The sequence below is a fragment of the Felis catus genome, chromosome A2 (genome assembly GCF_018350175.1).
Source record: "Felis catus isolate Fca126 chromosome A2, F.catus_Fca126_mat1.0, whole genome shotgun sequence".
Taxonomy (NCBI): Eukaryota; Metazoa; Chordata; class Mammalia; order Carnivora; family Felidae; genus Felis; species Felis catus.
This window is the reverse complement of record NC_058369.1, coordinates 63,728,784-63,751,511: the sequence shown is the minus strand read 5'-3', so window position 1 is coordinate 63,751,511 and position 22,728 is coordinate 63,728,784. Positions and strand designations below refer to the sequence as shown.

At 45.9% G+C, this 22,728-nt stretch overlaps 1 protein-coding gene across 1 annotated transcript in view; it reads right to left on the bottom strand.

Moving 5' to 3' along the window:
• Positions 1 to 22,728, bottom strand: part of ABCA13 (ATP binding cassette subfamily A member 13) — a 396,806-nt gene that overhangs the window by 39,576 nt on the left and 334,502 nt on the right. The window contains exons 56-57 of the mRNA XM_045052108.1: positions 6,877 to 7,027; positions 978 to 1,112 (exon numbers count right to left, since the gene is read on the bottom strand). Of these exons, the coding sequence (XP_044908043.1) occupies positions 978 to 1,112; positions 6,877 to 7,027 (286 nt within the window). The remainder of the gene's footprint in view (positions 1 to 977; positions 1,113 to 6,876; positions 7,028 to 22,728) is intronic.

The window sequence follows — 22,728 nt, the reverse complement described above, 5'->3', positions numbered from 1 at the left end:
AACAGAAAGAAGAAAAGAATTTGTTACCCACACGTTTGAAGGCTCTCAGACTCTGTACAAGTGGGAAACCATGAGATACACATCAGTGATTCATACCCTGTCTACGGCACCCAAACAGTGGCTTTTATGTACTTCCTGTTTGAAGGATATTACTTCTAGCTAACTTTGAAATGCCAGACAATTGCCTTTATTTCTTGATCCCCCCACCACGAATTCATGCTTTCATCTAGCCACGCTGGAATAACTCCAGTTCCCAGATTACAGACAGCCTTGTCTCAAAGCCACTGCGTACAGGCTCCACTGTCTTGCTGAACAACCTGCTGCCCCCGCCACATCCATCCTGCCCCCGACGCCTGCCATCAAGATTCACCACGGATTCATGTCACTGCAGCTGGGACAATCACATATCTGCAGGTAGAAAAACACTCAAAAACAACACACTAGATGGCAAACATATATTGATTTTCAGATTATAGGTGAATCCTGATACCATTCTAAAATACTGCTTTTAGGGGCGCCTGGGTGGCTCAGTCGGTTGAGCGTCTGACTTCAGCTCAGGCCATGATCTCACAGTTCGTGGGTTTGAGCCCCGCATCGGGGTCTGTGCTGACAGTTCGGAACCTGGAGCTGATTCCAATTCTGTGTCTCCCTCTCTGTCACTCCCTTGCTCGTGCTCTCTCTCAAAAATAAATGTTAAAAAAAATTTTTTTTAATAAAATACTGCTTTTAATGGTAAATATTTATTGAACCTTCAATTAGGTCAGTAACAGGGACTCTATCAAAAGACATTTTTTTTTTCTGTAAAATCCCGATGCTTTTTTAGAATCTGTTTGGGAAACGTTGCCTTAGGGCAAAAGAGCATATTAGTGCAGACAACCAACACTGCCGATTTGAATTTCTTTCCCAAAGGGGCTCTGAGAAGTTAAAAGCATCTTATCTGAAGATCCCCGCAGACCACTGGGATCTCCCCTACTCACCAGTAAAAGCAGGTCGGGTCTGCCCAGCAAAGCCAAGGCCGTAGACAGCTTCCGCTTGGTCCCCCCACTGTAGGTGGCCACCAGCTTGTCCACGTGGGCTTCCAGGTGTAAACGCTTCACCAGGTCCTGGGCGACCTGCAAACGAGGCGCTGTTGGTGAATGCATCCCCGTTGGCCCAGGGCACCCCGCCCCCCTACCCCCTGGACCAGGCTCTCAGCCCTGAGTGCCCTCCCCTCCTCCCGCTGCCCCTGCCCACCTCCCAGGCACACCTCCCTTCACCTCCCCAGGCTGGCAGAGAAGGAGCGGGTGGGGGTGGGGGCTCTGCTGGGGTGCCTGGGGGGCATCGCAGCCTTGGCCAGAGCACACGGGGCTGGGGCGGGGGAGCGGGGGGCAGAGAGGATCAGAAGTATAGTGGGGCCAGGGCCCCGATGCACAGCCACACACAGGCTAGCCGAAACCAAGACTTGAGGAGGAAGTGAGGGAATAAACCAGACAGGGGGGTGGGCAGGACAGGACTTCGAGGGAGCAGAGAACTGAGAAGGGAGTTTTCTGAGAAGGGAGTTTTCACTAGTCACAGGGGCAAGAAATGCCCCCTTCCATCCTTGGAGCTGCCGGAGACGGCCCTGCGGGAGGTTGGCAAGGGGAGGGCGTGATTCTCAGCAGACACTGCTGGGAGCTGCATGAGGCCAGAAGACGGCGACCATGCGCCACCCCCCGCCCCGCCCCCCACAGGAGAGGGTTCCCACCAGAGCACTCAGCCCGCTCACGGCCTCCTCCCTTCCCCTCCCTGCCCCACCCGTCCCGCGCCCGCTCGTGCGGGGGGGGGGGGGGGGGTGGGGGGGGTGGGGAAGAGGAGGGAGGAGGGCGTGTGCCTACAGCCCTTCCGCTCCGATGCCCGCCAGAATTTGGGCGCGCTACATTTTGTGTTTTCGGTTCCATCCACGGGGCTGGGCTGGGACTGAGCAACCACTGCGCTTCTAGCGCCACGCAGTTTAAAAGTTTGACAAATGTGGTGGCGCCCGGGTGGCTCCGGGGGTGAAGCGTTGGACTCTTGATTTTGGCTCAGGTCGTGATCTCACGGTCATGGGTTCAAGCCACACATCAGGCTGTGCACTGAGCTAGGAGGCTGCTTGGGATTCTCCCTCTCTCCCCCCCTCCCCTCCCCACAATCGCACTGTCTCTCTGTCTCTCTCAAAATAAGTAAACTTAATTTTTTTTTTTTTTAATTTGACAAATGTGTTCTACCTAACTCTGGCGACCACAGAGCCATGAACGCACTACGTCAGTTTCGCTTGCTTATGTACCACCGTATAAGCAAACTGGCCAAGATCATGTCTTCATTCAAATCTAGGAGATGTGGGGAAAACTCTGTGTCCTCAACAACTGATGAAACATAGGATAAACTAAATAAGGGTAAAAAATAAAATAACTAAATCAAATACATTTTTGAATAAATGATATGAACTACCAAATGTATTTTTTTAATATGTGCATAAAAGTTGGGATAATAATAATAGTGTCAGTGATGAAATATTGAGAATGTCTAAGAAACTGGCACAGGAGCACCCGGATGGCTCAGTCGGTGAAGCGTCAGACTTCGCCTCAGGTCATGATCTCGCGGTTCATGGGTTCGAGCCTCATATCAGGCTCTGTGCTGACAGCTCGGAGCCTGGAGCCTGCTTCGGATTCTGTGTCTCCCTCTCTCTCTGCCCCTTCCCCACTCGTGCTCTGTCTGTCTGTCTCTCTCTCTCAAAAAGAAGTAAACATTAAAAAACATTTTTTTAAATATTGGGACAACATTGATGCCTCCCAAGGAAACCCCCCACATAAACCACTCCACAGCTTTATTTGTGCAGCCGCACAATAACACCAAAAGAACTAAGAATGTCGAGGACTGGTCTAGTTAACAGTGTAAGTCAAAGGAATGCAGAGAATTTCTGAATGAGCCCGTCTAACTACGATGGCTTATTTTTCTGGAACCAGGAAACATAGGTCCCATTTTTCCAAGCTCACAAAAGGCTAAACACTGCAGCTGACAGATCCTGGATGGCAGGGCCAGGGAAGAGTCCAGAAGACATAGAACAAATACATTGGTTCAATCCCAGGATGCCCTAGGAATTGTGGTCAGCAAAATACCACGTCAACCCCAAAATGTATTGAGCTTAAAGATTCTCTCTTTCTGCTATTATGTATTTCTCTCGCATAGTGTTCCTTTTTTTTAAGTTTATTTGTGGGGGTGGGGGTGGGGGGAAGAACACAAGCAGAGGAGGGGCAGAAAGAGAGAAGGAGAGAGAGAATTCCAAGCAGGCTCCCCACTGTCAGTGCAGAGGCCGACGTGGGGCTGGGTCTCACAAACCGTGAGCTCATGAGCTGAGCCAAAATCAAGAGCCGGACGCTTAACCGACTGAGCCCCCCAGGCGCCCCTCCCCCATAAAGTTCTAAGTTGTACTCCATTTAAGTCCAGAGTGTGCGATTCATTCATCCTGTATGCCCGGTGCGTGATCGTGACCCACACTTAGTACGTCTTTGTAAGGATCATCTAACCCAAAATAAACCGCCCGGAGGTCCACATACGTATTAGTTCGCTTACAAGCAAAATTCTTTCCTCTACCACACTGACGGCCAAATCAAAGTTTCCTGTGACAGTAAAGATCAAACTAAGAAGGAAAGAGGGGCCCAGGATTTAGGACAGAAAGCCTTTCTTCCAACCCCACCTCCTGACTTTCCTCCAGGTCCCCGTTCCTCCTGCCGTAACTTCTAGCTCCCTCTAGGAAAACTGTGTGCGAGTGGAAGAAACTTCCAGGATAAAAGGCGTGTCGTGGAGCAAACAGTAGGTGGTGAGACACAGCGGGGGGCTCCCCTGATGGGACCTGCGGGTAGTGTCACAGCACAGCGGCAAAGGGCTCTCTGCCCCTTCCGTCCCAAACTATGAAACCCCAGGCCTCATCCCCATCAGCACCGGGGTTTGGCAGTTTGGGTATCACAATAACCCTTAAATTATCATCCCCGTTTGTCTAGCATGCCAGAACATGTCACCCCTGTCTCCTGGATCCTTTTGCTATAACCCGATGTATTTTTTAAACATCAGGTTCATTGAATTCAGGTTCAAATATGATCCCTGTCCAAAAAAAAACCTAAGAGGTGTGTGGACAATGGGGAGAAACTGAAAACCGTTACACCAAGCCTCAATTTGAGCCAAATGAAGACAGCCTCTCTTTCCCATCTAATGGAACTTCTGGAAGTTTGCAGGGGGAGGAAGGGGGACTATACGCAGAAGATCCAAGAGTGGGCTATATGTGAGCTGGGACCCTGGGATGCAGACCAGCCTGGGTGCCGAGGTGGTGGGGGGGGGGGGGGCGGGGAGGCAGGGGTGGGAGGGGTGCGGTGGGCTCTCAGGAGGGGCTTCCCGCAGGCACAAGGGGGCCTCTGGAATCACAGTGGACCCAACTGTGGCTGCCCAGGTTACCGTGAAGGTGGACGTCAGCCCGGGGGAGAGAACCGAGGTGAGGGGCAGACAGGCCAGGGAAAGATCAACACCCCAGCTGGGAGTCCGGGAGGTGAAGCCCCCCCTGGGGGCAGCTCCAGCCCTGAGGGAGATGTGTAAAGGAAGCCCCTTGAGCTAAGGGGCCACAAGGTCACTCCACACAGTTGCCACTTCCTTAGCCAGCAAGGGGCATAGAAAGGAAGACCCAGGCATTCAGGGAACAAGAAATTCCGTCATCTTCAACAAGCAGCCGGCATGTTACTCAGCATCAGGATAGCGTCTTAATCAGGAACTCGTACTCTGGGGGCACCTGGGGGGCTCTGTCAGTTGAGCATCTGACTCTTTTTTTTTCTTCATTTATTTTTGAGAGAGAGAGAGAGATAGAGACAGAGAGCAAGGAGAGGAGGGGCAGAGAGAGAGAGGGAGACACAGCATCTGAAGCAGGATCCAGGCTCGGAGCTGTCAGCACAGAGCCAGACGCGGGGCTCAAACCCACAAACCGCGAGATCCTGACCTGAGCCAAAGTCGGACGCTCAACCGACTGACTCTTGATTTTGGCTCAGGTCATGATCTCAAGGCTCATGAGTTCGAGCCCTCTGTGCTGACAGTGGGGGGCCCGCTGGGGATTCTCTTTCCCTCTGCCCCTCCCTCTCTCTCTCCCTCTTTCAAAATAAATAAACAAACTTAAAAAAATTGAAAACAAAAGAACACTTACTCTGGAGCTGGTTTCTATGATTTCAAAAGAAAACCCCTCCCCATTGTAGCCATTCTAGCTGAGGCGGGTCTCGGCTACCTGTCTCTCGGCTTCCCCATTTGCAACCTTTCTACCTCATATGGCTGCTGTGAAATACTTAAAATAAATACTGAAGTGTTGGCTAAAAGTCTTGTTTTCTGTTATTTAACAATAACAATAACAATAATCCCTTCTGGTCACCTGGTGACAGGTGCGTTAGAACGGGGACCCTTGCTCTAGATTTCCCGCATTTCTAAAGTTCATAGGAGAGGGAAGGTTGCCATAAAGGGAGCCACATCCTCCGGGAACACGTGCTGACGTCTTGGAAAGCTCGGGGCAATCAGTAATCCTCTCTCGCGGTTTCGGGAAGGAAACGAAGACAGTTCCTCATCGGCCACCGTTACGATAACTTCTCTCTGTGGAGGGGGCTCAGGAAGAGGAATCTGGAAGACCGCCGACACTCAGGAGGGAATCGCCCCGTATGACGGGCAGCACCAGGCCTCACTCTATTGGCAAGAACTTTTCCAAGCGTGCATTTCCCCCGGGACGGCAAAGGGGCCAGCTTGTGGCGTTCGCCAAGCATCTCCCTCTTCAATCAAACACGAACCCGGGGGAGCTGACAGAGACAAACGCCTTTTAAAGACTGAGCTCTGATGAGTCCCGGATCTCAACAGTTGTACAGATGAGCAGGCCGCCAGGGGCGGCCCGTTGTCCTTGCTTCCTGACGGTGGCAGGTGGGTGAAGGGACCCGGGTCCTCGAGGACCAGGAGGGCTTCTGCTTTACTTGCTCTTAACTTACAGAGCATCGGTAAGAGAAGAAGGCTGAAGAAGATGACAGAACAGCGCTCGAGTGAATTTTCATGGACCAGAGAAGGTGAGGCTGTTAGTTTTGTCTCCTGTGAATTCTGGGACGCTCCCTCCCTGCAGAATCACGTCGCAAATGCACCGCAAAAGCCGCTTACTTCTGCTCCTTGTTCAGAATCCGGGAATGCAAGGAGCATTCCAGAATCCCTGCAAGGGGCAGGAAAGGGAAAACTGCGCCTCAAGCACCTGCCGTTCCAGCGGCTTCCGCCTGGCATGTCCTCTGAGCTGTCGATCAAGGCTGTCAGCTCGGCTTGGCTGACCACTGCACAGAGGCCTCCTGCGTTCTCGGGGCTGCGTCCACCCCCTCCTCCCACAGAGACGGAGGAAGGGAGTGATCTGCAGTCTCTGGCACTTCTCCATCCTCGGGAGCCCACCCGGGAAGGAGTCAGGCTGGCAGGTGTCAGCCCGCTCACCAGGAAGTCCTCCTCCTGACGTCCCAGTCCCCCCCACCCCACTGGCCTTCTTTCTGTACAGTCTGCACCCTTCTCTGTAAGCCCCGGCAGCGGGTCTATGAGCTCTGTTCCCGAATGAAAGCAACAGTCCAGGAAACTTGAAAGGCACTTGGCGAGGAGACAAAGTTGCAAATGATGTCACCCTTAACCCCAAGTGACTTCCGCACTCAGATCTCTATTTTCAGTACGTAACTGAAAATGACACAACCATCGTGACTGCGTTTCCTTCCGTGTAATCAGATCGGAAACATCTTTCAGGTACGTTTATCATTTATCTATCGGGTCAGAGAGCTGTGCTGGGACCAGAGGTGTTCGCCGAGCATAGCTCAGCGGGAGGCTTTCCTGGAAAACCTCAGGGAGACTTACCTGAGAAATGCAGGAGCTGGGAACCCCGCGGAGGGTACAGTAATAACGGAGGTGTTCCCAACCAGTCAGGAACTCGTCCAGGGCGTCCTGCTGCGGACAGTAGCCCATGCGCACACCTGCGGCGCCCGCCAAAGACAGATCCACGTTCTCTCTGCAACGAGAAACAGCAGCACGGTCCAGAAACTTTGGCTCCCCAGACACACATCATCCGGTTCTCCAACCTGGTTCATCAAAGAGAAGTTCACTGCAGTTCATACAGTGCAACTAATCAATTTAGCATAGATGGATCGATGAATGGGTAGCAACCCACGTGCCCAGGCGTGGCTCTGAGGCCACGACTGCTTTTTATGTCTAAAAAAAATAATAATACAGAAAGCACAGAGCTCTGTAGGAGGCATATGGCATGCTTAATAAATGGCTATCATAACAATTATTTCCCCACCAAAACAATTTATGAGAATTCCTTATGGATGGGGGGACGCCTGTGTGGCTCAGTTGGTTAAGCATCCGACTTCGGCTCAGGTCGTGATCTCGCGGTTCGTGAGTTCAAGCCCTATGTCGGGCTCTGTGCTGACAGCTCGGAGCCTGGAGCCTGGAGCCTGCTTCCGATTCTGTGTCTCCCTCTCTCTAGCTGCCCCTCCCCTGCTCGTGCGCTCTCTCTCTCTCTAGGTCCAAAATAGATAAACATTAAAAATTTTTTTAAAAACAGTTCCTAATGAATCAATGGCTAAACTATCATTCAGATTCAGGTTTTTAAAAAGTACATTTTTAGCATAGCCTATCCATCTCTCATTGAACATATGAAAAAATACTGCAAATGAAAACCCGGGGTCCCAGAGGAAACTCTGTACCCACAAATCGGTCACTCCTCATTCCACTGTCCCCCCAGCCCCTGGCTTTTCGTTCCTGTGGATTTGCCTGGTGGGTAGTTTATAAAACCGAACAATGCAATATGTGACTTTCGCATGAAGCTTCAGAGGCTCACCCACGTTACAGCACAAATCTGTACTTCATTCTATTTCCTTTTACTGGTAGAAATGCACACAGCAGTTATTAAAAGAAAAAAAAAATCATCACCACCCTTTTACGGCTGCTAAAATGGAAGCCCGCGTGTTACTGCGGGCCCGGAGTTCACTAAAGGGCCAGTTCCAATAACTCCACCTTACGCTTGTCAGTCTACCATTTTTCTCATTCTGTGACCATTAGGTAGAAAGATAGAAGAACCATACCAAAAAGGAAGAGGAGGGGCGCCTGGGTGGCGCAGTCGGTTAAGCGTCCGACTTCAGCCAGGTCACGATCTCGCGGTCCGTGAGTTCGAGCCCCGCGTCAGGCTCTGGGCTGATGGCTCAGAGCCTGGAGCCTGTTTCCGATTCTGTGTCTCCCTCTCTCTCTGCCCCTCCCCCGTTCATGCTCTGTCTCTCTCTGTCCCAAAAATAAATAAAAAAAAAAAAAGAAAAAAAAAAAAAGAAAAGTATACGAAGTTCCCACATGCTACCCTGCCTCTCATCCTGAACCTCCCCCATCAGTAACAGCCTTTTCAGATCGACTTCTTTCACTCAGTGACATGCATTTAAGGTTCCTCCGTGTCCTCCCAGGGCTGGAGAGCTCGTGTCTTACTGAGGAATGATATTCCATTTTTTAAAAATTTTTTTTAACATTTATTTATTTTTGAGACAGAGAGAAACAGAGCATGAACGGGGGAGGGTCAGAGAGAGAGGGAGACACAGAATCAGAAGCAGGCTCCAGGTTCTGAGCTGTCAGCACAGAGCCTGACACAGGGCTCGAACTCATGGACCGCGAGATCATGACCTGAGCCAAAGTCAGACGCTTAACCGACTGAGCCACCCAGGCGCCCCTATTCCATTGTTTAGATGCACCCCAGTTTGTTTGTTCATTCACTTACTGAAGCGTACCTCTGTTGCTTCCAAATTTTGACAACTATTGATAACACTACTGTAAGCATTAGCCTACAGGGTTTTTGGGTTGTTTGGTTTTTTGTGTGTGTGTGTGCACAGAAGTTCTCAAATCATCTCAATAAATACCTAGGAGGAGGATTGCTTCAGGCTATCGTAAGACTATGCTTTAGCTTTGCGAGAAACTCACAAACCGTCCTGGGTAGTGGCTGTACCACGAGCATTTCCAATATAGCTTCACCTCGTCCCCAGCTTCTGGCACTGACAGCGTCTGGGATTTCTGGCACTCTAATAGACGTGTATATATTGCTTAAATTTGAAATTCCCCAGTGACATGTGACACTGCACGTCTCTTCATGTGCCATCTGTATCTTTAGCGAGGTATCCATTCACACCTTTTGACCATATTCTAATCGGGTTGTTTATTTTTCTATTGTTGGGTTCTTTGTATCTTTTGGATACAAGTCTTGTATCAGATGCGTGCTTTGCAAATATTCTCTGCCCATCTGGGATTTGTGTTTTCACGCCCTTAGAAGTGTTCTGCCCTGAGCAGATTTTGTTTTTATTTTAATGGAGTCCAATTTAGTCTTTGAGTCATGCGTTAATTAGAAGTGCGTTGTTTAATCCCTGAATATCTGGGGATTTTCCAGCTGCCTTTCTGTTATTTCCAGCTTAATGCTAATGTCATCCGAGAACGCATTTTGCATGACTTGTACTGTCACATTTCTAAGGAGCCCCGAATGTGGTCCATCTTGATGAACCACCCATGTGAGCCCAAACAGACCGCATACACTGCTGTTGTTGCACAACATATCCTATAGACGTCTTCGGACCCAGCTGACTAATGTGCCCGTTAGTTCAACTGTATCCTGACTCGTTTTCTGCCTGATGGATCTGTCAGTCCCTCAAAAGGGAGCACTGATGTCCCCCCCTTCTCTGGGTCCACCGCCCCATCCTCGCAGGTTCTGACACGCCGGGGTGGGGTTTACACACATCCGGGTCTGGAGAACTGACTCCTTTATCATTATGCAATATCCCACTTTATTCCTAACAACTTCTTTTCGCCCTTTGTCTTGCTCTGAAATTCACGGGGACACTCCAGCTTTCTATGCATTCATGTCAGCACAGCGTATCTTTCTTTTCCCCGTTGCCTTTAATCCATCCGGGTCTTTACATTTAAAGTGGATTCTTTTAGAAAACATATAGTTGGGTCTTGTCTCTTCATCCACTCTGGTAGTTTCTATCAATTGGTGCGTTTACACCAGTACATTTACAGTGACGTTTGACACACTTGGATTATAGTAACAATTTTCTATTTGTTCTCTTTGTTTCTCACTCTTTTTCTTCCTTATCTGCTTTTAGTTGAACATTGTATACGACTTCATTTTCTCTCCTTTCCTGGACTATGTTGTATTTCTTTTTAAAAATTTGTATTGGTTGTTCTGTGGTTCACGAGATACATTTATAACTGTTTCAAGTCCCCTTGCAAATAAAAATGACCTGGGAGTACCCATTTTTTTTTTGAAAGAGAGAGAGAGGAGTGGAGGGAGAGGAGCAGAGGGAGAAAGAGAGACAATCTTAAGAAGGTTCCATCCTCAGCACAGAGCCCAACAAGGGGCTCAATCCCACAACCCCGGGATCATGACTCGAGCTGAAATGAAGAGTCGGACACTCAACCCACGGAGCGACTGGGGTGCCCCAGTGGCAGCATCTTAGAGCAGAGAATTCCCAATTCCCCCTTCCATTCCCAATTGGATTTCCACCATTCATGTCACTCAGCCATAGGCCACAATCACCAGATACAAAGTTGCTGTTACTGTTTTAAACAAACTATTTAAAATCAACGAAGAAATAATAAATCAATGAAGAATAATAAATAGGAAAGGTTTTTTATCTTCAATTACTCCTTCTCTAATGTTCGTCCTTTCTTTATGTAAATCTGACTTTCCAACCTATATTATTTTCCTTCTTTCAACATTTCTTTTTTAATTTCTTTTTAATGTTTATTTTTGAGAGATAGAGCGCGTAGAGTGGGGGAGGGGCAGAGAGAGAGGGAGAGAGAGAAAGAGAGAGAGAGGAAGACACAGAATCCAAAACAAGTTCCAGGCTCTGAGCTGCCAGCACAGAGCCCAATGTGGGGCCTGAACTCGGAATGGCGAGATCATGACCTGAGCTGAAGTCAGCCGTTCAACCAACTGAGCCACCCAGGTGCCCCATTTCTCTCAACATTTCTTGCAAGACAGTTCTGCTCGCAACAAATTCATTTTGTGTTGATGTCTCCTTCACTTTTGAAAGATCATTTCACAGGGTTCAGAATTCTAGGGCGTGGTAATTTTTCTCTGAATGCTTTAAACACTCCACTCCCTGCCTTCTTTCTTCCATGGCTTCTGGTAAGTCTGTAGGTAAGGTATCTGTCCCCCATGGCAGCCTCCTTCGAGAATTTGTCTTTGAATGTCTACAGCTTGGATATCACATGATCACGTGTCGGTTTTTCGGTATTTGCTTTCTTTGGTGGTTTGTGGACTTTCGGATTCCACACTTCGGGAGTTGTCACACATTTTGAAAACCAGTGCCATCATTATTCAGCTATTTCTTCTGTCCCTTTCTCTTTTGGACTCCTTCTGGGGATACCATTGGGCACACAGGCCATGTGTCGTCCCTGTCACAATCCCTGACAGTCCGTTCCACCTTTTCATTCCTGTTTTCTCTCTGCACTTCAGTTTTCAAAGTATCTGGTAACCCGTTCACAGGTTCAGTGCTTCCTTCCTCAGCGGCATCCAGCTAATGCTGAGCCCGTCTCATGTTTGTTGTCATCCTGCTCTCTACAGTTTTCCTTTTTACTGACAGCACCTCTACTCTTCCAGTGTCCATCTCCCTGCTGACAGTGCCATTTCTTCTCACATGATGTCTACTGTCCCCATTAGAGTCCTTAGCACATCAGTCAGAGTTATTATAAACTCCCATTGTGATACTTCACGATCTGCCACGACTGGGTCTGGTTTTAATGCCATTTTTGTCTCTGTGGAACGTGTGTTTTGTCTTTCAGCTTGTCTTGTAATTTCTTTTCTTTTGTAATTTTTTTAAATATGTATTCATTTTTTAAGAGACAGAGAAAGAGCATGTGCAGGGGGGGAGGGGCTGGGGGGGACACAAAATCCGAAGCAGGCTCCAGGCTCCGAGATGTCAGCATAGAGCCCAATGCGGGGCTCAAACTCATGAACTGTGAGATCATGACCTGAGCCAAAGTCGAAGGCTTAACCCGCTGAGCCGTCCAGGCACCCTGTGTCTTGTAATGTCTGGTGGAAAGTTGAACATTATTTATTAGATAAGAAGAAATTTAGAGGCATCTGGATGGCTCAGTAGGTTAAGCGTCCGATTCTTGATTTCGGCTCAGGTCATGATCTCGCGGTTCATGAGTCCGAGCCCCACATGGACTCTGTGCTGACAGCGCACAGTCTGCTTGGGATTCTCTCTCTCCATCTCTCTCTGCCCCTCCCCTGCACTCATGCTCTCTCTCTCTCTCTCTCTCTCTCTGTCTGCCAAAAATAAATAAGTAAACATTTAAAAAAATTAGAAGTAGAATTACTATATGATCTATGAATTCCACTACTGGCTAATCATCCAAAGAAAATGAAAGCACTAATTCCCATGTTTACTGCAGCATTATTGACAACAGCCAAGATGTGGAAGCAGCCCAAGTGTCCATCCACAGGGGAACATGTGGAATATACACACGACGGAATATTGCTCAACCATAAAAAAGAATGAATTCTTGCCATCTGCAGCAACGTGGATCGGATCAGAGAATATAATGCCAAGTGAAAGAAGTCAGCCAGAGAAAGACAAATACCACGTGATTTCACTCAGATGTCGAGTTGAAGAAACAAAAGAAGTGAACGCACAAAAAAAGACAAAAAGCCAGACTCTTAAATACAGAGAACAAACGAGTGGTTGCCGGAGGGGAGGTGGTAGGGAGGTAGGGTGTGAAATCGACAGATGGGGGGTGAAGAATGCCCTTGTCTTTCTGAGCACTGAGAATTATATAGTTATTGAATCATTCTACTGTACAACTGAAGCTAATATAACACCATGTGTTAATTAGATTTGAATTAAAAAAAAATAAGCAAAACAAATGATCAGGCTTTTGTGGGTCAGGGTTTTGGTCTTTTTCAGGCCACAAGTTTTGCTCATGGGCTTCTTCAGGGGGGTGCCCTCTAATGGATTCGCTTCCCCTTCTGCCCGCTGGGGGTAGGAGCCCTCCGCCACCAAGCTCCCTGGGAGTCTGTGCTCCATCACACGTTCACTCCACAAGCAACGACACAAAGCCCAGACCTCATGGATACGGGACCTTGTCTCGAGGAGGCACGCCTACAGCGGAGGAGGGGACAGCAGAGAGAACAAAGAGGACAAGACAGCTGGACACTTCATGGGCTTGCAGTGAGCTGAGCCGGCTTCACCGGCATGGCCAAGTGTCCTGGTTTACAAGGGGCAAGAAGTGTCACGAACTGAGAAACCCCTCCATTCAGGCGAAGTGGGACAGGGGGTCACCTTCACTCATCCAAAGGAGATGTGGATGGGATGCTTCTGGGTGAGATCGATCCAAAGGGTAGGACCTCTGTGGGCACAGAGAAGAGGAAGAGAGGAGGAGGCAGGCAGAGGGACAGACACATGAGACAACAGCATGGTGAGAGAGGAGGGTCCATGTCAAGGAGTCGTAGGAGAAGAAGCGCAAACTTCGGGCTTAGTTGTGCAACAGACGGACAAAGGGGAGAAATTCTGACGCCTGCTACAAAATGGATCAGACTTAAGGACACTCTGCTCAGTGAGATGAACGTATCACAAAAAGGCAAATACTGTACGATTTCATTTATATGATGTGAGTAAGGAGTCCAAACCACGGGGAGAGAGAATGGCGACAGCCACCTAGCGGGGACAGAAGGGATCCACGTGTGGCTGAACGGGTACAGAGTTCCGGGGCCCCGAGACCGAAGGGTCCCCGGGAACGGCCACGCCGAGTGGATATGCCGGCTTCCCTCATTTCACTGCACTTCGCAGATACTGTGCTTTTTACAAACGGAAGGTTTGTGGCAGCCCGGCATCAGGCAAGACTCTCCGTGCCCTGTCTCTCTGTGCCACGTTTCAGCAATTCTCATGATACTTCAAACTTCTGCATTATTATTATAATTGTTATGGCTGTGGCGCCTGGGTGGCTCAGTCAGGTGAGTGTCTTGACTTTGGCTCAGGCCATGATCCCAGGGTCATGTGATCGGGTCCTGTGTCAGTCAGTCTCTGCACTGAGTGGGGAGGCTGCCTGGGAGTCTCTCTCCCTCTCTCTCCCCAACTTGTGTGCTTTCTCTCTCTCTCTCTCTCTCTCTCTCAAAAATGTTATGGTGATCTGTGATCAGTGATTATGACTTGCTGAAAGCTCAGATGATGCCTAGCATTTTTTAGCAATAAAGTGTTTTTAATTAAAAATACACTTTTTAGACATCATGCTTTTGTGCATTTAACAGATACAGCATGATGTAAATATAACTCTTATTTTTTAATGTTTATTTTTGAGAGAGAGAGAGCACGTGCGTGTGCACTCAAGCGGGGAAGGGGCAGAGAGAGAGGGGAACAAAGGATCCGAGGCAGGCTCTGTGCTGACAGCAGAGAGCCCGACGTGGGGCTTGAACTCAGGAACCACGAGATTGAGATCATGACCTGAGCCGAAGTTGGACGCTTAACTGACTGAGCCAACTAGGTGCCCCATAAATACAGCTCTTACATGCACTGGGAGACCACAATTCACTTGACTTACTTTGTTATGACATTCGGATTGCGGTGGTCTAGAACCCACCCGCAATATCTCTGAGGGTCCTGTACTTAACACTGACCTATCCTCTTAAACATGGTACGATGAAAACCTTTATGTCATGTTTGTTTTAGGACAATCAAAAGAGAAAAGGTACACCATGCACACAGTCTCCAAAATAATGTCGGAGTGGCTATGCTCAAAACAGACAAAATCGACTGTAATGATATAAAACTCGACACTAGAAACACACAGTGACTTTTATAATGATAAAGGCATCACTTCCTTGGGAAGACATAACAATTGCTCACACGTTTTCATCTTGGAACCCAGTCCCATTACACAGGAAGAACACCTGACAAGGTAAAGTAAGAAATGGACAATACAACAGTAATAGTTGGGAGTCTTCAATACGTCACGTTCAGTAATGGATAGAAAAATCAGGCAGAACACCAAGACGGCTGCAGGATGTTTGAACAACACTATAAGCAAACCGGATCCAACAGACGTTTGGAGAACCCCCCCTCCCCCACCCCCCGCCCCAACAATGGCGGCACATGCGGTCTTCTCTGCTGCATGTGGAACATTTCCCAGGACTGAACATTTGTCACTTCATGACACAAGTCTCGGTGCATTGTAAGGGGCTGAAATCCTATAAAATACATTCTCTGACTGCAGTGAAATGACGAGAAATCAGCAACAGAAAGAAATTTGAGGGGACCATGAATATGTGCAAATTAAAGAACATGCCCCCAAATAACTAATAGATCATAGAAGAACTGGTTTTTGAAAATTAGAAAATACTTCGTGATGAATACAATAAAAATGACAACATACCAAAAATCATAGCATTCAGCTAAAGGAGTGCCTGTAGGAAAGGTGTAAACTGTGATGTTTGTATTAAATAAGAAAGAAGATTTAAACAAGACTTCAAAGCAATAATATAACCATTCCTCTTCAGTAGTTTTTTAAAGGTGTAGCAAAATCCCCTAAAAGCATAGTAAACTAAACCTAAAGCAATTAAAAGGGAGGAAATAAAATTAGAAACAAAAAAATCACAAAAAGCAGAAAAATAAAACAATAGAGAAAATCAGTAAAATTTACAACCCTTTGGCTAGACTAACCCCAAGAAATTAATTAATTAAAAAAAGGGGAAAAAATTCAAATTACTAAAATAAGGAATGAAAGAGAGGATATTATTACCAACCTTACAGAAATACAAAGGTTTCTAAGGGAACCCTATAAATTATATTCCAAACATTTAGACCCCTACACCTCACCCAATATATAAAAATCAACTCAAAATGGATCAAAGTCCTAAATGTAAAAGACAAAACTATAATACTTTCAGAAGAAAACAAATGCATTAAGCTTTCTGACGTCAGGCCACAGTTTCTAGATATGACATAAAAAACATAAGTGACAAAAGACAAGATAGAGGCTATCATCTCCACCAAAAAAAAAGGTTATAACGAATACGTGAATTCAGTAAGTCTGCAGGCTACACAATCAGCATACCAAATTCAATTTTGCTTCTATACGCCAACAATGAACTATCAGAGAGAGAAATGAAACAAAAAATGATCCCAATGGCAACCGCATTAAAAAAGAATAAAAAAACAGGAATAAGTTTAACCAAGGAGGGAAAAGATCTGTACGCTGAAAACTAGAAGGCATCAGTGAAAGAAATTGAAGGAAACACAAATAAATGCAAAGAGATTCCATACTTATGGATTTTTCCAATGAAAAATTAATATGGTTAAAATGTCCCCACTACACAAAGCAATCTTCAGACTCGGTGCACTCCGTACTGAAATTCCGATGACGTGTTTCACAGAAATGGACAAAAACAATCGTAAAATTGTATGGAACCACAAGAGATCCCGAATAGCCAAAGCAATTACGAAAAAGAGGTTTCATGCTTCCAGATACAACCTATGTGACAAAGCTGAGGTCATGGAAACAGTATGGTATTGGCATAAACACTGACATCTAGATCAGTGGAACAGAATACATAGCTCAGAAAGAAACACGTGTTTATATGCCCAGTTAATTTACAACAAAGGAGTCAAGCATACACAATGGGGAAAGGACAGTCTCTTCAATAAATAGTGCTGGGAAAACAAAAACCACATGCAGAAGAATGAAACTGAGCTTTACCTTACATCACAAACAGCGATCATCTCAAACGGATTACAAACTAAATGTAAGACCCAGAACTGTAAACTTTCTAGAAGAAAGCATAGGGGTTAACCTTCTAGGCATCGGTCTTGGCGATAATTTTTGAGATTTGACACCAAAAGCAAAGGCAACAAAAGCAAAAATAAAGCAGTGGGACTAGATCAAATTAAAAAGCTTGTGGACAGCCAAAGAAATTATTTACAAAATGAAAGGAAAACCTATAGAATGGGAGAGAATATTTATAAACCATGTACCTGATAAGGGGATTAGCCAAAATACACAAAGAACTCACAAAAATCAATAGCAAAAAAAAAAAAATCCAATTAAAAACCTGACAGAACTGAACACTCTTTTTTCCAAAGAAGACATCCAGACGGCCAACAGACACATGGAAAGATGCTCAACAGCACTCATCATCGGAGAAAGGCAAGTCAAAACCACAGTGAGGTATCACCTCACACCTGCCAGAATGGATGTCATCAAAAAACAAGAGACAAGTGTTGGCCAGGATGTGGAGAAAACGGAACCCCTAGGCACTGTGGGCGGGAATGCGAACTGGTGCAGCCACTGTGGAAACCAGTATGGAGGTTCCTCAAAAATTAAAAATAGAACCTTCCCTACGTTCCTGCAATTCTGCTTTCACAAATGTATCCGAAGGAAACGAACACACTATGTCAAAGAGATGTCTGTGCCCCTAAATTCGCTGTGGCATTACTGACAGCATGGAAACAACCTAGGTGCCCATCAACAGATGCATGCATAAAGAAGTTGTGAGATTTTATACACACACACACACACACACACACACACACGCACACACATGCACACACATATGTATGAGGAAAAGAAACACTACATGACATTGTAACGTCACTTATATGTAGAATCTTAAAGGAAAAGAAAAAATAAACAAACTCACGTAGAAAGAGACCAAATAAGTGGGTGCCAGAGGTGGGGTGGGAGCAGGGAAATCGGAGGAAAAGCCCAATCGTCCATGTGTAAGACACAGAAGACCAGGGATGGAATGTGCAACATGGCGCCCGGGGCTAGCACCGCTATGCGGTGCATAGGCTTGTTGTAAGGAGACCAGAGCTAAGACTTCTCATCACAAGGAGGAAAACATTTTTCTTTCTTTTTTTTTTTTTTTTTTTTTTTTTTGGTCTATATGAGATGCTGGATGCTAACTAAAGTTACTGTGGTCATTTCACGATAGACGTAAATTAAATCAGAATACTATACACCTTAGATACGGTAGGCCAATTATGTCTCAATAAAACCGGAAAAGGAAAACTTTTTAAAAAGAAATTTAAAACTATGCCAGGTGACAGATGGGTTAATTAGCTAGATGGAAGGACTCCTTTTACAATGAATAGGTCTATAAAATCATCACCAGGTACACTTTAAATGGCTTACAATTTTATTTGTCAATTATTCCTCAATAAAGATTAAAAAAATACCAAAAAAAGGCAGACAACTCGCACATCATCAAAATTTTAAATGTTTGTGTTTTTAAAAGAACATCAAAAAGTACACAAAAGCAGCTTATACAAATGGAAGAATTTTTTGTAAATCATTTATCTAATAATGTAGTTATTCTGGAATATATAGATAATACGTACAACTCAATAATAAAAATGCAAATAATCCAACTTTTTAAATGGACACTGTGTCCGAATATAGATTTCTCCAGAGATGCACCAATAGCCAACAAGCATAGAAAAAACTATGGTCATCCCAACAAGCAGGGATGAGCACAGGGTGTCATATGTAAGAGATGAATCACTGGGGTCTACTCCTGAAACTAAGACTACACTGTACGTCAACTAACTTGAATTTAAATTAAAAAAAAAAAGAAAGGAAGGAAGAAAAAATATGGTCAGCGCCATTAGCCATTAAGGAAATGCAAATCACAACCACACTGAAGTACCATCTCATACCCAGTAAGATGGCTATAATCAAATGGGTGGACAATAATACGTATTTGGGAGGATGTGGACTATAAAACAGTCGGGAACATAAAAGAGTGCAGCTGCTTTAAAGAAATAGCTTGTGGCGCCTCAGCTGCTACCTTCAGAGATACCTGCTATATGACTCAAGGACGACTCCTAGCTGTCTGCTCGAAAGATCCAAAAACATACATCCATGAGAAAGCACTTGTGTCTCTCTGTCTCTCAAAAAGGAATAAATGTTTAAAAAATCTTAAAAAGGAAGTATTAATACATGCTATGACACAAATAAACTTTGAAAACCATATGCCAAGCTAAAGAAACTAAACACAAAAGGCCACACGTATCGTATGTTTCCGTTTTTACGAAATGTCCAAAATAGGAACATCCTTAGAGACAAGAAGGCAATTAAGGGTTGGTGAAGGCTGGGGGATAGGGACAACAGTGAATGACTGCTCATAGTAAAAGGTCTCTTTTCAAAGTGATGAAAATGTTTGGGAATGAGACACTGGAAATACAGTTTTGTGACTATACTAAAAACCACTGGGTTGTTGTTACACTTGGTGTGAATATGCATGAATCATATCCATCAGAATGGGGTGTCAGCACCTGCAACAGCTAAATAGCGCATGTTGTCTGGAAGAAATTTCATTCCTCAACATAAATGTCTTCATGTGTTCAATGAATGTTCTGGAACATCTGTAGCACATGTGTGTCAATACCAACCCAAATGAACAAACACACAGCACAAACGATATGGCTGTATACCACAGACGTGATACTGCCAGGAAATAGCAAACAGACTATGCACCATATGATTCCATTAAAATTTTTTAGTGTTTATTTATTTTTGAGAGAGAGAGAGACAGAGAGAGAGTGAGTAGGGAGGGGCAGAGAGAGAGGGAGACACACACAGAATCATAAGTAGGTTCCAGGCTCTGAGCCGTCAGCACAGAGGCTCGACGTGGGGCTTGAACTCACCGACTTCGAGACAATGACCTGAGTCGAAGTTGGATGCTTAACCAACTGAGCCACCCAGGCGTCCCTGAATAAAGTTTACAAGCAGGCTAATCTCTGATGATAAAAGTCACTACAGTGCTTATCTTTAGTTTGGACGCCTCTTGACGGAGACAGTTCATGATGGGGCTTCTGCGTCCTGGCAATGATCTGGGTCCTAGGGATGCTTATACGGGTGCGCTGTCATAATAAAAATTTATCAAACCTTACACTTAGGATTTTTAGCTACTACACATCTCAACTGAAAGTTTACATTTCAAAAATTGTTCACCTGTACATGCTAATCTATAAAACTCCTGGCACAATTTTTCGTGTTTAAGGATGTTTTTCCAGGTTCTGCTGGAATGAGTTTTCCTTGTCTCCTAGCAGTTCCTCCCCAAATCAACTAGCTTTACGGCAATTTAAATGTGTGAAACTTATATTTAAACAGCACAAACCACTTAAAGCTATGGAAGACAGATTTAAATTATCGTTTTTGTGGTTCGGTGGCCCCAGGACACCTGCAATGCCCACACCCACATTTATTCCTTCCCAGCAGGTATCTCTGGGCTTCAGAACAGGTGAAACACTCAGAACAGGTTAATAAAGGCAGCCAGGGGGTGTAGGGATTTAACACTAGAAAGAGTCCAATGTCTTCCTGTCTTCAGAGCTACTCATCACCCAGTGCACTGACGACTGCCTAATTTCTAGTTACACACGAGTGACATTTTTAAATTAAGGACAAAATTTCACGTCGGAGTGGAACGAAGGGGCTTCTCCTCTACGTTCAGAGCAGGACATCTGTTGTCGGCTGTGCGGGTAAAGCGCTTGCATTTGCTCTGAGTCAGTAGAAATCACCCCATTCACATCTTGCACATAAGATACCTATCAGTTCTACCGTGTGTATGATGCACTGACATCCATCACTGTGGGTGGTTTAGCAGAAGGTCTGCAGAAAAGAACCAGCGGCTACTGAGCCACGGTGGGGCTGAGCCTTCAAACAGCATTAAAGACACGTTAAGTCGAAGCATGCTGTGGCCTCTCTAGCTCTGGTTTGTTAGCTCCGGTCCCTACACCTAAGCTAGAGTTCACCCTCACTGACCCAGAAGGAGAGGAGCCCAAGGTTATAAATCTTAACTTATCCGCGAGCGATGCTAACCAAACACTTCCTATGCCAAGATCACGGGGAATCACATTTACATGTTTATTAGAAAGCACTCTCCTTTATTTTATGGTTTCCACACCCTTGCAGGTCAGTAATCTCGACCTGATAAAGGAGGGCATAATACTCTGTACGCTTCATGCTTCAGCGCCTCTTGGAAAAGCAAGGCATTTTTCAGTCATGGATCTGACTTAAAAATGAACTTCAAGTGACTCTTACGCGACGCGCTCTGACCAGCTTTGTTTTTTTTTTTTCCTCCTTATTTAATGATGTAACATATCAAGGAATTCTGAAAATTAATAAGATGTTTGGAGCCCTGTGAGGGCCTGTGCCAAGCCCTGCTTCAACACTGGAAGAGATTTTAGCTGAGTTCTACTCCCTTTCGGGTATCTAATTTCCTTTATGTCATCAGCGGTCACGGAGCTGCGGAAGCGGGTTTAAAAAGAGCCAAGTGGGGCGCCTGGGTGGCGCAGTCGGTTAAGCGTCCGACTTCAGCCAGGTCACGATCTCGCGGTCCGTGAGTTCGAGCCCCGCGTCAGGCTCTGAGCTGATGGCTCCGAGCCTGGAGCCTGTTTCCGATTCTGTGTCTCCTTCTCTCTCTGCCCCTCCCCCGTTCATGCTCTGTCTCTCTCTGTCCCAAAAATAAATAAACGTTGAAAAAAAAAAAAGAGCCAAGAAAGAAGTGTTCAGTGGCCCTGGGGTGACCTGCTTCCCAGTCAGATTTTTAAACCTGTCTGCCTTCGAACTGCTTGATATTTACTGCCATGATCCACACTTCACTGCGGGGTTTACCCGCTAACGCACCCCACACCGCAGGCTTCGTCAGGTGAGTGAGTGCAGAGTTGTTCTCACAACTGGTTTCCAATTCACAACTGGATTGCCCAGGAGCGGCTCCCAGGGTCTCGTGGACACAAGCCGTGTCAGGGGAAGCTTCTGAGCCCGTGAGCAAGCCCAGTGACTGGATGTGCACCTTCCGTAATGGCGGCACATGGTTTTAGAAAGACTACCAGGCCCCCATGTTGTTTTGTTTCTTAAACGTGGGTCAGTAAGATGCTTTTACCTCATTTTCTGAATAAGTCCGTTCCCTGGGTTTAAACCTACACACGTACACACACACTCACACACACATCCCCCACAAATTTTATCATCTATCACCTTATACAAATGATGTGTGAAATATAAGTACAGATAATGAGCATACTTATAAGTATAATTCATGTGAGAAGCCAAGTCTTTAAAACCAACGTAAAAGATTAATACTGACTTCTAAATAGATTAGGGCTGTTCAGTCACAGATAAACCAGGTAAATAGCCACACTCCTAATTATTCTAAACGTCCTCCCATCAAACTCGTAACTGAATGAGGCTGATCACTAGCCCCATCATATTTTTCCCTTTACTTCCTTCCACAAATGTTAGGGAGAAGGAAGAAAAGAACGAGTGTTGGGAATCAGAGACTAAGTCACCACTAACTTCAAGCTACATAACTAAGGTGAGTCTTTCACCTGTCTGGTCTCAGGTACTTCACCCGCAAAATGAAGGGGGTGGGTCATTTATTGAAATAATACTATGCGCATCTTCAGAGAGCTCATGATGGAACAAACTTACCAACCGTGTGTTCTACCCCCTGACACCAGTGGAGCTGAGCTGTCTCAGGAACCTCTGGTTAGTATTCAACAGAGGTACACGTAAGACTAAGAGAACAGAGACATTCACGTCAGGGGTACGTACACCGTGATTTTTATTCACTTTTACCTCCCCCCTGCACCTGACTGAGAGAGAAGCCACAAATCTGATTACGGAAAGTCCTTTTCAAACAGTAAAATTGTACCGAATTATATTTTCATGTTGCCAAGA